Raw genomic sequence first — 15,303 nt, 5'->3', positions numbered from 1 at the left:
ATGGGAATATATCGAGTCTAGAAAACTAACAATTTGTGTTTCTCGACACTATTACAGTGGGAAACCAACATTATTAATGATAATGATCTTTTATATTATTGATATTGGGACAGTCTAGAAACATATGAAGTCAATTTTACATACAGGAGAAAAAATAATGTTGCACGAGTGGTGCTCTGCTGGATTTAGCCAGTTACAATTTCATACGCCTTTTTTTAAATCCAGTCTTTAAAGTTTTAAAATAGGAATACGAGTTCGATTCGATGACGTTTTTTTTAAGATAACAAAAATAGTCCTAATCAATAGTGAACAGCTCATCTTATGCAAAAACATTTATTGGGTAACACAAATGTCATTATTATGTATCCATATAATAATAATCATCACCAGGGATTTTTATTTTATACGTATTTAACTTTATACGAGTATATACTTTTGATTTGATGTTTGTGAAATTCACTAACTACATAATTTTTTTTGTCCTGGTTCAGTGTGCATAGATTTCTAACTAATGCCACTTATAAAACCTTTAACAATTCAATAAAAAATAATCATAGTAACACAATATTTATAATTTATTCGTACTCGTATAATTTTTTTGTTTCCTCGAATATGAGTGATATGATTAATAATCAAATGCAGTGATGGGTCTTTTGTTGTCTGCTATAACTTAGATGTCTATAAATCCTGGCCATAATTTTAATCATTTCTATGATAAAAAAATAACAATAATAATTTCACGATTCGTTAATCTACAGCTGTGTTTAGCTGTCATACAATTTAGTTTTATCTCTTTTTCCCCTCACCACGTACGTATACCACAAACACGTGATATGGCCATATTATTGGTTCTTAATTCGTAACACTGATAATCGCTAATGTTGTGTTTTTAATACCAAAGTTTACAAGTGGTAATTAAAACAGCAAATTGTTAACGATGCGTGTTTGATACCAAAGATTACAAGTGGTAATAAAAAAAAAAAAGCAAAACAATCTGATAACTAATTAATTTATGCCCAAAACGTGAAAGTACACCCTTTTTTTTGTTTACAAAGTAGCCTTAATTAGGTTGCTACTTTAATCATATACAAATTTCGACAGAACAAAAAAAAAAAGCGTAGTTTCAAAATCAAAATTGGTGAATCTGCGTGAATCTAATGGTGATTGGAATTAGTTATACGGTGAAGCTAAGTTTCTATGGTGATGAAGTCGTCGTTAGAATCTTCAAGCGTCAGTTCATCGATGACTTCAGTCATATTTGGTCTCTGATCTGGATCTTCTCCGGTACATCTCACACCGATCCTTAAAACGTGCTCAATCTCTTCCTCCATAATTTGATCATCAGCGGCAGCGTTAACCACCGTCGGATGAAGAAGATCCANTGATAAAAAAATAACAATAATAATTTCACGATTCGTTAATCTACAGCTGTGTTTAGCTGTCATACAATTTAGTTTTATCTCTTTTTCCCCTCACCACGTACGTATACCACAAACACGTGATATGGCCATATTATTGGTTCTTAATTCGTAACACTGATAATCGCTAATGTTGTGTTTTTAATACCAAAGTTTACAAGTGGTAATTAAAACAGCAAATTGTTAACGATGCGTGTTTGATACCAAAGATTACAAGTGGTAATAAAAAAAAAAAAGCAAAACAATCTGATAACTAATTAATTTATGCCCAAAACGTGAAAGTACACCCTTTTTTTTGTTTACAAAGTAGCCTTAATTAGGTTGCTACTTTAATCATATACAAATTTCGACAGAACAAAAAAAAAAAGCGTAGTTTCAAAATCAAAATTGGTGAATCTGCGTGAATCTAATGGTGATTGGAATTAGTTATACGGTGAAGCTAAGTTTCTATGGTGATGAAGTCGTCGTTAGAATCTTCAAGCGTCAGTTCATCGATGACTTCAGTCATATTTGGTCTCTGATCTGGATCTTCTCCGGTACATCTCACACCGATCCTTAAAACGTGCTCAATCTCTTCCTCCATAATTTGATCATCAGCGGCAGCGTTAACCACCGTCGGATGAAGAAGATCCATCCAACCACCTTGTTCCATGGCGGAGCCAATCCACTCCACCAAATTCGTTCCACCGGCTCTATTCAAACCGGCGTATTGAGACGGGAATTTTCCGGTCAATATCTCAAGAACCACGACTCCGAAACTGAACACATCGGATTTGGCAGAGACGGTTCCTTCACGATCTGCTTCCGGAGATTTATACGCGACGAGGGACTGAGATTGAGCGTCGGGATTGATCAATCTTTGAAGTCCGAATTCGGAGACCATAGGCTCGCCGTCTTCAGCAAGAAATATATTATTCGATTTTAGGTTTCCATGTGGTAGGTTTAGAAACCCTAATTCTCTATGGAGATACCACATTCCTCTAGCGATACCTTGAATGATTTTGAGTCTCGATGGCCAATCTAATTCTTCACCGTGATCGCCGTGTAATCGGTGAAGTAAACTCAAATTAGGGACGAATTCGAACACTAGTAGTTTCTCGTCCCGTCGAAAATGATAAGCAAGAGGTGTTAAAATATTCTTGTGTCGCAAGCTTCCCAAGTTCCTAATTTCCTTGTCGAATAAGTCAACACTCACTTGATTCATCACCGTCACACGCTTCACCACCACCGTGATGCCGTTTGAAAGCACCGCTTTGTATGCAGATCCCACGCCTCCGCTACTGCTAGGACGGCTGCTTCCACCTCCAGGATTATTGAGCACGTGAGCCGCTGCTTTCATCAAGTCAGTTAAACCGAAAACACCCTTTTCTTTGTTCACCATTACCAGCTCTGCTGCACCCGTTGATTTATTCGTCAATTCGCCTGAGCGACTACTCTTATTACTATGCCTCGAGCTACTTCTCGATTCATCAACAGTTACCTGGCTCAATCATGTCAAGAATTTGTTTGTGTTTGTTAGTTAAGAAAGAAAAAAAAAACTATGTTTGAACGTTTTAAAGCTATGAAAAATTCGTGTAGTGGAATTAACCTGAATCTGTTGGTCATCACCACTGTCTTGTCCAGATGTACGAAGTGCTTTCTTCCTACGTCTCTTCTTCTTCTTCTTCCGAAAAGCTAATGAGACAAGAACAACGAGAAGAAGAACTCCTAATGTCCCGAATGCTAGAAAGTATTTGCTCTTATTTGCATCTTTCATTGTTCCTTCTATAGTAATCAATGCAGTCGCATTTCTTGGTTCCGGGCAGGTAGTTGCTAGCTTCCCACCGCAAAGACCAGGATTCCCCGCAAAATTCTTGGCGTCGAATTTTGACAAACCGGGAGGTATTCCTCCGGTTAGTTGATTGTTTGAGAGATCGACATCATTTAAAGATGTTTGTGTGAAATTCGGTATACTCCCAATGAACTGATTGTTTTCGAGGCGTAACTCCATTAGATTTGGCAATTTGGTAGCTAATGAGATAGGAATGAGACCAGAGAACTCGTTGTTTGACAGCCACGCTTTCTTTAACGACGCCATCATTGCGAAATAGTCAGAAGGAATGTTACCAGAAAAATTATTACCCGATATGTAAAACGATTTCAGAGCGGTTAACTGGTTAAACTCGGGTATGTTACCGGAGAAAGAGTTGTTCATTATGCTTATGGTTCGTAAAAAAGGTAGGTCTTTTAAGGGAGCGACATCGATGTTTCCTGATAGATCCATCTGTTCCATCTGAAGGCCAAAGACAGAGTTTTTGTTGCAGAGTAATCCCACCCATCGTTGGCTTTCTCCACAAGGCTCTGAATCTGGTGTCCAAGAATCAAGAGACTTGGTGTTGTTTAATGACTTCTTGAAGTTTAACAATGATTCTGTTTCGGTTATCGAATTCGCGGAGAGTGCTGTTAGAGATAGCACGAACGGCCAGATTAGCCAGGCCACGGCCATTTACTTAACCGAGCTAGGCCACCGTGAGTTTCAAGAGACTCTTTCTTCCTTTCTTTTTTTGGTTAATCAAAGTGTTTTTTTTTGGGTTGATTAGATTTACTATTTTTTGTATTTCCTTGTCTTGTTTCTCGCTCTGTCTTTGTTTTCTCTGTCTTTTGTTTTTCTTTTATCAATTGTGATCCATTGGATGAGAGGAGCTTAAGGCGCGAATGTTCGTTGAAAGAGTCAAGATTGAGAAAAGCGAAAGCTAATATATAAAATAACAGATTTTGAACACACACACACAATATGTGGGTTATAAAATCAAATATTTTGTATGTAAAATAAAATTTTCATTAAATTATATATGAAAATGTACATGATATTATTTATATATGAATTGAAAATAATATATATATATATATACATTTATAAGTTTATAATTATGAAGTGTGCATGTTAAAAGAATGACAATTTTCACAAATTGCATAAAAATAAGTTTTCGTTTCAATTTAACACATCATTTCTAAAATTCTAAAAATACTAAAATAGCATCATACTTTTAATCTTATACTTTAAATACTAAATCATATCTCTTCAAAATTATACCCTTAATGTAAAATAGAAATTCCAAAAAAAAATATATATATATAGATAACCATTAGTAATGGTGTAAGTTTTTTTTGGCACGGATATAGCAAGGTTTACAGGAAAATAGACATGAGGTATGATTGGTAACTTAAACAATACCAATGCGATATAAAGGTAGTCTTGCTTTTGTAAAGATTAATCTACTTGTTAATTTATACCACTTTTAACGATTGACATATATCTATGATGAAAGTATTGAGATTACAATATGTACATATATATATATATATTAAATATTTACAATAGGTCTCTGTAATGTTTTTCCGTATAACGTGAAAAGATGTTGTAAAGTTTGGGAAGTGATTCCAAAGAGGCATAAAGAAGTATGTGATCTTTTGACCATGTATATATGCATTACACGGTAAAAATAGGCAAAGTAAAATATTTTTTGTAATGGGGATAAAAAACTTTTAAAAACAAAAAACAAAGCAAATTTACGAAACATAAACTAATATTATGAGTGAATGTTCAAAGCCAAAGAGATAGTGCTTAAGGAGTCGAGCATTGAGCTCATCTTCATCACTAAAGACTTCCAACTATAGTTTGAAAGTAAAAGAAAAAAAAAACACATTACAAAACAATGCAAAAATTTTAAATCATGACTATCATAAAACATAATCCTTTGAAAGAGGCTAATAAATATTGATAAGAAATTTGATACCAAAAAAGAACAAGACATTGACATTGCTTTGTATATGATTTCTTCTAATAGTCATCGATTTATTAATCTGTTAATCATCATACTGCAATACATCATTTTAACAAAAAAAAACTTCATAAGAAAAAATAAAATAAAATACTATGGGAAATGATGGGAAAAGAAAGACATATGAGCATTAGATCTTATATAATACACTAAACATTTTCTGAAGTTTGTAAGGAATTAAGGAATTCTATTGACACATTATTCTGAGTAAACACATTCATGACAATAAATACAGTTATAAAACATATTAATTGTAATTAATTCTGTCATATTTATTATTGCAACATGAACAGTTTGAACAAAAGAAAAATAAAATAAAGGTAATTGATTGAGCGAAGTAAATGTAACTTAAAGAAACTGAACAAATAAAATATCTCAAATTAAAAAATGTGTGTAGACAATTTAGTTGTAGATTAGCAATAATATGTCTTTTATTTCATTAAGTAGCATAGCATTGTCAAATGAAAAAAAATTCATTGTAGTGTAAGTAGCATAGCATTGTCAAATGAAAAAAATTCATTGTAGTGTAAGTAGCATAGCATTGTCAAATGACACATTTCTTGTAGTGTAAGTAGCATAGCATTGTCAAATGAAAAAAAATTCATTATACCTAAACGGCTTGCAAAGAAGGACAGTGATAACTCGATCACCAATCACATATTTCTGGAGCCAAACAAATAAGTATAGCTAGAGACAATAGCGTTTAGAATAGTTGAAGACAAGACTCAAAGGCTAATAATAATGCTTGATGTGATAATATGGCTAGAGAATTTTTTTTATGGTATTACTTATTAGACATGTCAAAGGCTAAAGCTCGCGGGCTAGTAAGTTTTATTGTCATAAGGAGGAGCATGTGAAGAAGCTGCATCTTTTGGTTTTCACATCCAAAGTATCTGTCGGTGCAAAGAACCAATTTGTTTTAGTCATTGTTCCTAAATTTGTAACGGACCTACATTCGTTACCCGAAATTTTAAACGCAAATGTTAGATTTAGTAGTCCCACGTCAATGCAATAATGCAATTGTGTGTTTGTATAATCTTTGATGATTGTCATATTTGTGAATAAAACGTGAAATCACAAAATGGAAACATTTAAAAATTCATGTTCTGTAGTTATACATAAGAATTTTCAAGTCACATTGTCATTCATATACACATCAATATCGCATTAAATTAATTATATAATATGCAATTTGCAGTTTGTTTTCCTGGAGGAATACCATATAATTACAATAATGTAGGTAACATTTTTTTGTCTACTTACGAAGTATATCAGATGTTCAATTCAAATAACTGAATCAGCTCGTGATGGAAATTTAGTTTAGCTTTTTTTTTTATTAATTCTATCTGAATAAACAGAAGCCTGAACGTAACTATTAAAAGTATGAGATAAACAGAAATTGGGAAATAATGAGTCAATAGCTTTAAGAAAAAGAAAAAGTATATACGACGGGAGAAAACACTAGCTATTCCAAAAATGTTGACAACATCTTGATCATGTCCATATAGTTAGACTCAAACTCAAAAGTTTTATTTGGTATATCATATATGTAATACGTTGATACCTCTATTGTCCAGGGAAGAGTCTTTAACCTCGAGTGGGGACTAAAAAGGTTTCACCGTTAGTGTCATAATCTCAGTAGAAACTTCTCACACAATCATTGATTTTCTCAAACCGAAGCTGTTGGAATAGGACATTCCCTTATATTGGATATGATCAAATATGTGATCGAAAGCATGCAAGATGTGAAAAAATTCTGAATATTCTTTGGCCTTTTTTTTGTAAGACAATGGATCTACGTAAGCTCAAGTTGTTCAAATATATGGTAGGGATGAGTCTTCAAAGCTGCATCCAAGTTGCGCTGAATAATTCAAAACAATAATGACTTTTATCCTCCTTGGCGCCATCGTCTACGACATTTGTTTCTTAATATTCTTTAATGGTCTCTATTTTGGCATTGAATCTTATTCGAAGAAAATTCAACGTCCGACCTTCAATAAATTAAAAGAAACAGTTAAGATATAATCATTTTATGAGCACAGAACAAAATTCATGATAATATATAGGACAATAATTACTTTTTAAATATAACGAGTGATTTCAGATAAGAAAAAAAGTATAGTTTTTATTCTTATATATTCTATATCCTCACGAACTACAACCACACTAGCCAGTAGCCACTAACAAAAACTACTATTTACATTACACTTAATTCTTAATTTACCCTTTATCATAATTTCTTTTCTTTTCATAATCATCTAAAGACTTTATTGATATTTTAAGTCTGAAAATGCATGCATAAAACGATTTAAAGTAAAATTTCTCCGAAAACAAAACTAACTAATTCAGAAAATTTCATAAATAACAATTACAATCCGAGAACAAAAACTATAAATTATCACAAATTCTTTCTTTTTTAAGTCACTGAAAATTTTCCGAAGAAAGATAGACAATGTACTTAGCACAAAAGTATATATGCAATATCTTTTCTTTAGTAATAAAAAGATTATAAGAAGAAAAAAAAAACGCAAATCACGCACGTATTAAGGTTGGTACCGGTAAGATTCCGACACATGTTGACATCCTAAATGTACATAAACTATACTTCACGTGTCCTAAAAGCTCTGTCGGGGATAAGTCATCGATGAAAAAAACTAAATATCCATCCACTCACAAGTTCTTCTACTGTCGTCTATGGGTTCCCACTTATTCAAGTCGTATTAGCCATCAGCCGACGTGAGACTTCAAATCCGACTTTATAAAACACCCTCACTTACGCACTTTAATAACGAGTATTGCCACCACCAAACGAGTATCTCAGAGGGACAAAGTCGTGGTTACTAGTAGCAAAACCCTCTCGGTCCCCGACGATTTTGAAGGGGCAAAATTGATTTAACTCCATCCATTAACGTCGCCATCACCCTCTACAACTAGGACCCAATCTGGTTTCTTCCACTTTTTGTTTCTTCTTTCATTATTTTTTTTTTAACAATATCGAACGGCTTGCGCAAGGAAAACGTGCCGGAGGAACTTGTAACAAACGTTGGTTGGGTTTTTGTCATTACTTTTTATTATTTTTGTCGGTAATTGTTGTCATTACTTATTATATTTATATTGTCAATTCATTCGATTCGTGACAAATGAAATAATTTCATATTTTATAAGGACATATATATAGGAAACTAAATAACCTATAATTAATATGTTAATCAGACACCATAGTAATGGAAGATTTGGACCATGGTAAATCTCTAATAAACTGTGCTAGTCGAGACTCGAGAGATATGGCATGTACGTTTAGGTGTATAATAATTAAGAAAAACAAACTCGTGACGATTTACGTTTTTCTATATTGGACACCTATCACTGTCACTTACTAGATTTATGTAAACAATAAATAAATAAATAAATAAAATAAAAACACGTTATATGTTTTCTTTATTTATTCGGGAGATGTTAAAGCCACAGAAACCTATTGGCTAAAATGGATTTGTGATTTTATTATATAACTTACACATGAGCAAAACACAAGACATTCTATACTTTTTTATTTTTGTAATCCTCTCCATCTTTTTTTTTTTTACGTGTAACCCATACGCAGGAATCTTCTTTGATTCTTTTGTGTTTGTAATATCAATCATAAGTATGTCGTCGACCGGACAAGCGCCGGAGAAGTCCAACTTTTCTCAGAGGTGTAGTTTGCTCAGCCGGTACTTGAAGGAAAAGGGAAGTTTTGGGAATATAAATATCGGTTTGGCTAGAAAATCCGATCTTGAGCTCGCCGGTAACTTCGATCTCAAAGGTATTTTTTTTTAATATATGTCTCTCCTTTTACTTTTACTTCAAACGCCGCCGCCCATAAAGACCAAAGTTATAGAAATCTCTGATTCTTGATTATTCAACATAGGGGTTTCTGATTCTTGATTATATAGCATAAGGGGTATGAGAGTTTTAGTCCTTTGCTAGAGCTGCTCTGTAGATTAAATAATTAATACCCAAATATTTGTTTTGTCCCTCTAATTTTGAGCATGATAGATTCTTTGAGACTGTTTAAGAAAATGTTTAAAAAACTGTAATTTTACTTTTACTTTGGTAGTAAAATTGTGAGAGTTTTAATCGTTTAGTTTTTGGTTTGGTTTAGGTCAACAAGATGTGATTAAGAAGGCAGAAACCTCAAGAACTAGATCCTTCGAGTTGATTCAGAAGCTTTCTAATGGTGAAGCCTCTACTTCTTCTGGAGGCAAAGCCATAGATATAATTGATCTCAGGTACCGTACACATACAACTTATATGTACCTTTTCCAGATTTCGGTTAGATATGACTTCATGTTCAATCTTTATTACATTTTGTCGCAAGGAGTGCCGGTTTAAACCGGTTATAGATGTGTGAAGTTTTGACAATACAAACGGGTTTGATTTTGATTTCAGTGAACCGGAGCCTGGTAATTCACAGCTGACCATATTCTTCGGAGGGAAAGTTATGGTATTTAACGAGTTTCCTGAAGACAAAGCAAAGGAGATAATGCAAGTAGCAGCGAAAGCAGCGAATCATGTTGCTCATGTTGAATCGAAATCGAAGAACACTCAGATGAATCTGGACATGGACATTAGCATCAGCAGCAAAAGCAATGTGATCATACCTGATCTGAATGAACCAACTAGTTCAGGGAACAATGAAGATCAACAAACAGAGCAGCAGCAACATCAGGGTGTGGAACGCATTGCAAGACGAGCTTCTCTTCATCGTTTCTTTGCTAAACGAAAAGACAGGTAAACTAAACTTGGAATCTGTTTTTTTTTTTTTTCTCTTTTTGGTTACATAAATTGGTCCTAATATCGAATATGAGTCTAGTTAAAGTTAATATGTACAATTAACCTAAATAGAATTAGCTCAACTTATTAGGAGAGTGATGATTCAACGCTTTGTTTAAGGAATCCCATATCTTATCAGGAACTTGTCACCAAAATACTTTTAATTTGAGATGAGACATAGAGTAATATATAAGAAATATGAGTTAATCACTTCGTGTTGACAGGTGACTTTTTTTTTTTCGTTCTGAATACTCCACAACTGTTATAGTGTTTAGCTAGTCCTTATTGTTTGAAGAATTTTTATTAGTAAAATATCAGGAAATTTCTAGGTAAAGAAACACTAATTAAAAACTCTTTGTAAGTCAATATCTAGTTTGTTTATGAAGACCAAGCATAATGACGACTCTAATTTGTTCTTCTTAAACTATGTACACAACCAGTAAAGAAGTAGTATATAGTATTGTCAAAAAAGAGAAGTATTAATAATATAGATTCCACGATCAAATTAATTTGTTTAATTTTAATTTTGATGATGATGCTTCAATATTTCTATAAGAGCTATATAATTTACAAGTTAAAGTATACGTTTTGAATAACAGGGCTGTGGCTAGAGCTCCATATCAAGTGAACCAAAACGGTAGCCATCTTCCTTCAAAGCCAGAGATGGTCAGTCCATCGATAAAGGCAGGCCAATCCTCACGACACTTTGCAACTCCTCCAAAACCAAAGGCACATAATTAATCATCATATGCCGATGGAGGTTGACAAAAAAGGAGGGACAGTGTTCCAAAGATCTTCAACTCAAAGCTATAGGGGATTTGAAAGTCATCACGAGTTCATGTTTGTAGTTTCACTTATTTGAAGCCAAATATATATTTTTATATATATCATTCCATACTTTTGACCAATCTGAGTGAAGTGTATTTACGTAGCTAGTATTATTTTCATATATCTTTAATTGAATGTAAAATTTATTTAAAATCCAAAAAAGTTGTTTTACAATGACGTTATATAGCTAAAAATGTTTGAAATTAGAAACAGAAAAGCTGATTTCTAAGAGTTGTCAGACTTTGAAGAGAGGCTATGGAAAGACGAGTGACAAACCAGAGACGGATGCTCATGCCATCATCATATTCATATGCATGGACAATATTAGGAAGGAAGACACTTTCTCGTACAATAATTTGATAAATAGGCATTTATACAAAGATATTTGAGAAATAGACATATTTCTCTCTCTTTCTCTAGTACAGATTTCTATTAGAGAGACCTTTAGTAATATACTTTTATACCATTTTTTGTGTGAAATTATATATACAAATAAAAACAAAACAAATTTGTTATTGGACCTGATATTTTTTTGTTCATGGGCTTTATATTTTTCAATCTCTTTCACACATCAATAAAAAAAAAAAAATTTCCAAAACTTAGCTTCCTCATCTTCATTATTTAATGTTGAATCTTATTTGTCTGCACGACATTAAACCTCATCGACATTGAACCAGAGCATAAACACTTACCATTTTTTCCGAAATCAGAGTGAAATTTGAGAAGCATTGTGGAAGTGGCATCAATATGGAAGGTTTGTTTTTTAGAAAACTCTTAAAATTTAAGAATTTTTGGCTTTGCTTCATCACCCACTTATACAAACGTTTCTCTGTTTTGTTTTTCAGGGGACGAGTTGTGCGTCTCCTTGGTCGGCCGGTGGATTTGCTTCGATAATGGGTGGTGGGACTTCAAGATTGACAAAACTAGGCCTGGGAAGTGTATAAACTGCGGATTCATCCACACATTTAAATCCTTTGAAGAAACTATCCAACAAAAATTCAGGATTTTTGACCATGATGTTTTTGTTAGAATGTCTTACTGGGCTGATGATGTTTTGGTTAGGCTCAACGGCCGGGAGATACCTCCGACGGAAATCAGAGACGACTGGTCTTTCAGGGTTTTCAAGTCCCTCCTTAAGTCTGACAATTCTGTAAATCTGTTTGTCACCTTGCAAAGATTCGTTGATGGTGAACTTCGGTTCCTAGATCCCCTTGAAATAAATGTCTCTCCTTCGATCCGTGGCTCTCCACTTGTACAAGAGAAGAACGGCTGCAGGGAGCTGATTGTCGCAAACACTGCTACGGATCTGCAACCTTACACCATTGGTGTACCACAGAAAACGAGCGTACACCATCGCGATGAGACTGTGGTACACCAAAAGGTCTCATCTTCTGCACAGAGGAATCTAGAAATTTGTGGTCCACTTGTACAAGAGAAGAATGGCTGCCTACAAGAGAAGAACGACTGCAGGGAGGTGATTGCCGTAAACACTGCTACATATCTGCAACCTTACACCATTGGTGTACCATAGCAAACGAGCGTACACCATCGCGATGAGACTGACATTTTCGGTGATATTGATGATGAGACTCTCTTATCTCAAATTGTAGCAGTTGAGGCTCGGATTGCTAAAGGCTCGGGAGTGCTTGCTGATATCGAAACCAATGATGATGATATCCAAAGCAGTGTTCGTACTGATTGCAGTGAAGAAGAGGATGCTGAAGACGATGGATTTGCAGATGAGGAGGACTACGATTACGACTATTGGACAAATTTTGTGTTAGAGGACAATGGGGAGATGGAACCTCCCAGAGAAGATATGGGCAACGATGATGTGATGATGGAACCTCCCAGACAAGAAATTGGCAACGATGATGTAATGGACCCGCCTCCGAGAAAGGTACAGAGATATACTGATCTTCTTCGTGATATGGATGATTTTGTCAGCCCTCCTCCGTTGCTACCTTGACGTGCTCCTATTGAAGACTGCCGTCCTCTGCTGATAGATTGTGCTCCTCCGATGCTAGATGTTTCTGCTCCTGTCGAAGGTAAGAGGAAAAAAGTCTCAAAAAATTGTCTTCTACTGAGATGAAGGAAAAACAGTCTGCAGCGTTAAAAACAGGGATTCAAATGTCTGAAATATATGGTTTTGAAGACATTGAACCGATGTTCATGGAAACTGACACAAATGAGTTCATGGCATAGATCTTAGTAAAGAAGACGACGTGATGTATGTTGGCCGTAATTTCGAGACGAAAGATGAATTCAAAATAGTACTGTTTATTCATGCAATCAATCAGGTTTTTCGCTTTAGGTTTGTCAGGTACAAAAAGTGTTATCTCGTTGCACAATGTGTTGACAAGCTATGCGACTGGCGGGTGTACGCGCATCAGATAGGTGATAGCGAGGAGTACGAAGTTAGGAAAGTGAAGCTCGAACATATTTGTGATGTGGAGACCCGAGGTCAGTTTACAAAACACGCCACGTCCAAGGTAATGTCTGCTTTACTACGGTCGAAGTATGTAAATGTTTTAGGGGGTCCTAGAGCGAGAGATCTACCTGAAGTTGTGTTAGGGGAGCATAATGTTACGGCTTCTTATTGGAAATGCTGGAAAGCCAGAGAATTAGCGGTAGCGTCTGCTCAGGGGACAGAGGAGTCTTCTTACTTACTTTTGCCCCTATATTTGCATTTGTTGCAAGTTGCAAATCCTGGGACGGTGTACCACTTACTGATAGAAGATGATGAGGTTGGAGAGGAAAGGTTTAAATTTGCTTTTGTTGCATTGGGTGCAAGTATTCAAGGCCTGAAATACATTCGGCGTGTTGTTGTTATCAATAGAACTCACCTCCACGGAAAATACAACGGATGCTTGCTTACTGCTAGTGGACAAGATGCAAATTTTCAGGTATTTCCAATAGCTTTCGCTATAGTGGACAGCGAGAATCACGATTCCTGGACCTGGTTCATGGAGAAACTGAAAGACATTGTACACGATGGGACTGATCTAACTATCATATCTGATCGCCACCAGTCAATATACCATGCTAAGTCTCTGGTGTACCCTCGAGCGCACCATGGCTGTTGTCTCGTACACCTGAAGTGCAATATCAGAAGTTTGTATTCAAGAACGGTCGGCCTTGTTTGGAAAGCTGGGGAGGCGTTCAGAGTTAAAGACTTTAACAAGTGGTATGGACGTATTAAGAAAAGGAAGCCTCAATGTTGGAAATACCTACAGAAGATTGGAGTTGCACATTGGCCGCGTGCACACTTTAAAGGGGAGCGCTATAACTTACTGACAAACAATATAGCTGAATCTCTCAACCATGCACTGCTACCGGCTAGAGATAGCCCAATTGTTGCCCTCATTGAATTCTTTCGAAAGATGCTGAGTAGGTGGTTTGAATCCCGGAGGAAGAAGGTGACTAATTGTCGAGGGTATATTTCTGTCGAAGTTGAGAAATTTTTGAAGAAGCAGCTTAAGGAATCAATTGGTGTACAGGTTCGACTTGCATCGGCTTGGGATTGTGAAATCACAGCAAAAGATGGACAAAAATTCCACGTATCATTAGAGAAACGTACTTGCACTTGTAGAGCATTTCAGCTGCTTCAAATCCCTTGTTCACACGCAATGGCTGCTGCAAAGGCGAGGGGACTTGAATACCAATCACTTGTTGGCCACATGCACAAGAAAGATACATGGCGTCCAACGTTTGATGGCGTTATCCTACCACTTCAAGACCCATCAGAGGTAAACGTACCGGAATGCATCATGATACGCTATATTCTTCCACCTGAGACTAAACGTCCTCCCGGGAGACCACCTAAAACGAGGATCCCATCTACCGGAGAGTTTGAGGTTTACTTTCTACCCTTTCCTTTATTTTTTTATTTATGTCTTTCATATTTACAACAACGATATACATGTTTTTTAACAGAAATCGAAGACCAGCTCAAAGCAAAACAGATGCGGTAGGTGCAATGGTTTGGGACACAATAGGGTTCGTTGTTCGGTCCCGCTCCGCTGAAGTTGAAGTTTGGTGTTTGAAGGTGTACAACAGTTGTGGCGTTCTGTACACCCTTTTTTAGTTTTTCGGATTTTAACGGGGTATGTTATTTTTTGATACTTTAAGAGCTAGAAGGACTATAGCCCAATCCGTTATTTGGATTGACATCCCCTTTCTTTTGATACACTACTTTGATGGTGTACAAGTCTGGCTAATCAGGGTACACCAGAGGTTGCCCACCAACGAATTATATTGCAACTTGATTTATTGTTATGAGGGATTTATGTGTTTATTTTCTATTTTTGATATTCAAATTATTCATATTAAAGTTTGGGTTCTCTATTGTACTTTAGGGTATAGTTTTGATTAGGGTTAGGGTTTAGGGTTTATACTAAATAAAAGGAAGTAAACCTTAGACA

General features: G+C 35.4%; 3 protein-coding genes across 3 annotated transcripts; 2 read left to right on the top strand and 1 right to left on the bottom strand.

Moving 5' to 3' along the window:
- LOC104701929 (pollen receptor-like kinase 3) lies at positions 1,693 to 3,984 on the bottom strand. The gene is made up of 2 exons (XM_010417694.2): positions 3,007 to 3,984; positions 1,693 to 2,898 (listed from the first exon to the last, which is right to left on the bottom strand). The coding sequence occupies exons 1-2, from the start codon at positions 3,901 to 3,903 to the stop codon at positions 1,858 to 1,860; spliced, it is 1,938 nt and encodes a 645-aa protein (XP_010415996.1). The 5' UTR covers positions 3,904 to 3,984; the 3' UTR covers positions 1,693 to 1,857.
- On the top strand, positions 8,710 to 11,056 carry LOC104701928 (protein TIFY 11B-like). The gene is made up of 4 exons (XM_019227763.1): positions 8,710 to 9,041; positions 9,381 to 9,507; positions 9,668 to 10,009; positions 10,651 to 11,056. The coding sequence occupies exons 1-4, from the start codon at positions 8,756 to 8,758 to the stop codon at positions 10,790 to 10,792; spliced, it is 897 nt and encodes a 298-aa protein (XP_019083308.1). The 5' UTR covers positions 8,710 to 8,755; the 3' UTR covers positions 10,793 to 11,056.
- LOC104701927 lies at positions 11,526 to 15,183 on the top strand. Its single transcript, XM_010417692.2, has 3 exons — positions 11,526 to 11,633; positions 11,725 to 14,736; positions 14,816 to 15,183. The coding sequence occupies exons 2-3, from the start codon at positions 13,108 to 13,110 to the stop codon at positions 14,903 to 14,905; spliced, it is 1,719 nt and encodes a 572-aa protein (XP_010415994.1). The 5' UTR covers positions 11,526 to 11,633; positions 11,725 to 13,107; the 3' UTR covers positions 14,906 to 15,183.

The sequence above is a fragment of the Camelina sativa genome, chromosome 7 (assembly GCF_000633955.1).
Source record: "Camelina sativa cultivar DH55 chromosome 7, Cs, whole genome shotgun sequence".
NCBI classification, from domain to species: domain Eukaryota; kingdom Viridiplantae; phylum Streptophyta; class Magnoliopsida; order Brassicales; family Brassicaceae; genus Camelina; species Camelina sativa.
This window is presented reverse-complemented; position numbering and strand designations above follow the sequence as displayed.

Excerpts from the sequence above, each read along its gene's own strand:
- LOC104701929 (XM_010417694.2), bottom strand. The coding sequence starts at position 3,903 with ATGGCCGTGGCCTGGCTAATCTGGCCGTTCGTGCTATCTCTAACAGCA. Across the intron at positions 2,899-3,006 it reads GTGATGACCAACAGATTCAG|GTAACTGTTGATGAATCGAG; the intron begins GTTAATTCCACT and ends TGATTGAGCCAG.
- LOC104701928 (XM_019227763.1), top strand. The coding sequence starts at position 8,756 with ATGAGCAAAACACAAGACATTCTATACTTTTTTATTTTTGTAATCCTC. Across the intron at positions 9,042-9,380 it reads CGGTAACTTCGATCTCAAAG|GTCAACAAGATGTGATTAAG; the intron begins GTATTTTTTTTT and ends GGTTTGGTTTAG. Across the intron at positions 10,010-10,650 it reads TTTGCTAAACGAAAAGACAG|GGCTGTGGCTAGAGCTCCAT; the intron begins GTAAACTAAACT and ends TTTGAATAACAG.
- LOC104701927 (XM_010417692.2), top strand. The coding sequence starts at position 13,108 with ATGTATGTTGGCCGTAATTTCGAGACGAAAGATGAATTCAAAATAGTA. Across the intron at positions 14,737-14,815 it reads CATCTACCGGAGAGTTTGAG|AAATCGAAGACCAGCTCAAA; the intron begins GTTTACTTTCTA and ends GTTTTTTAACAG.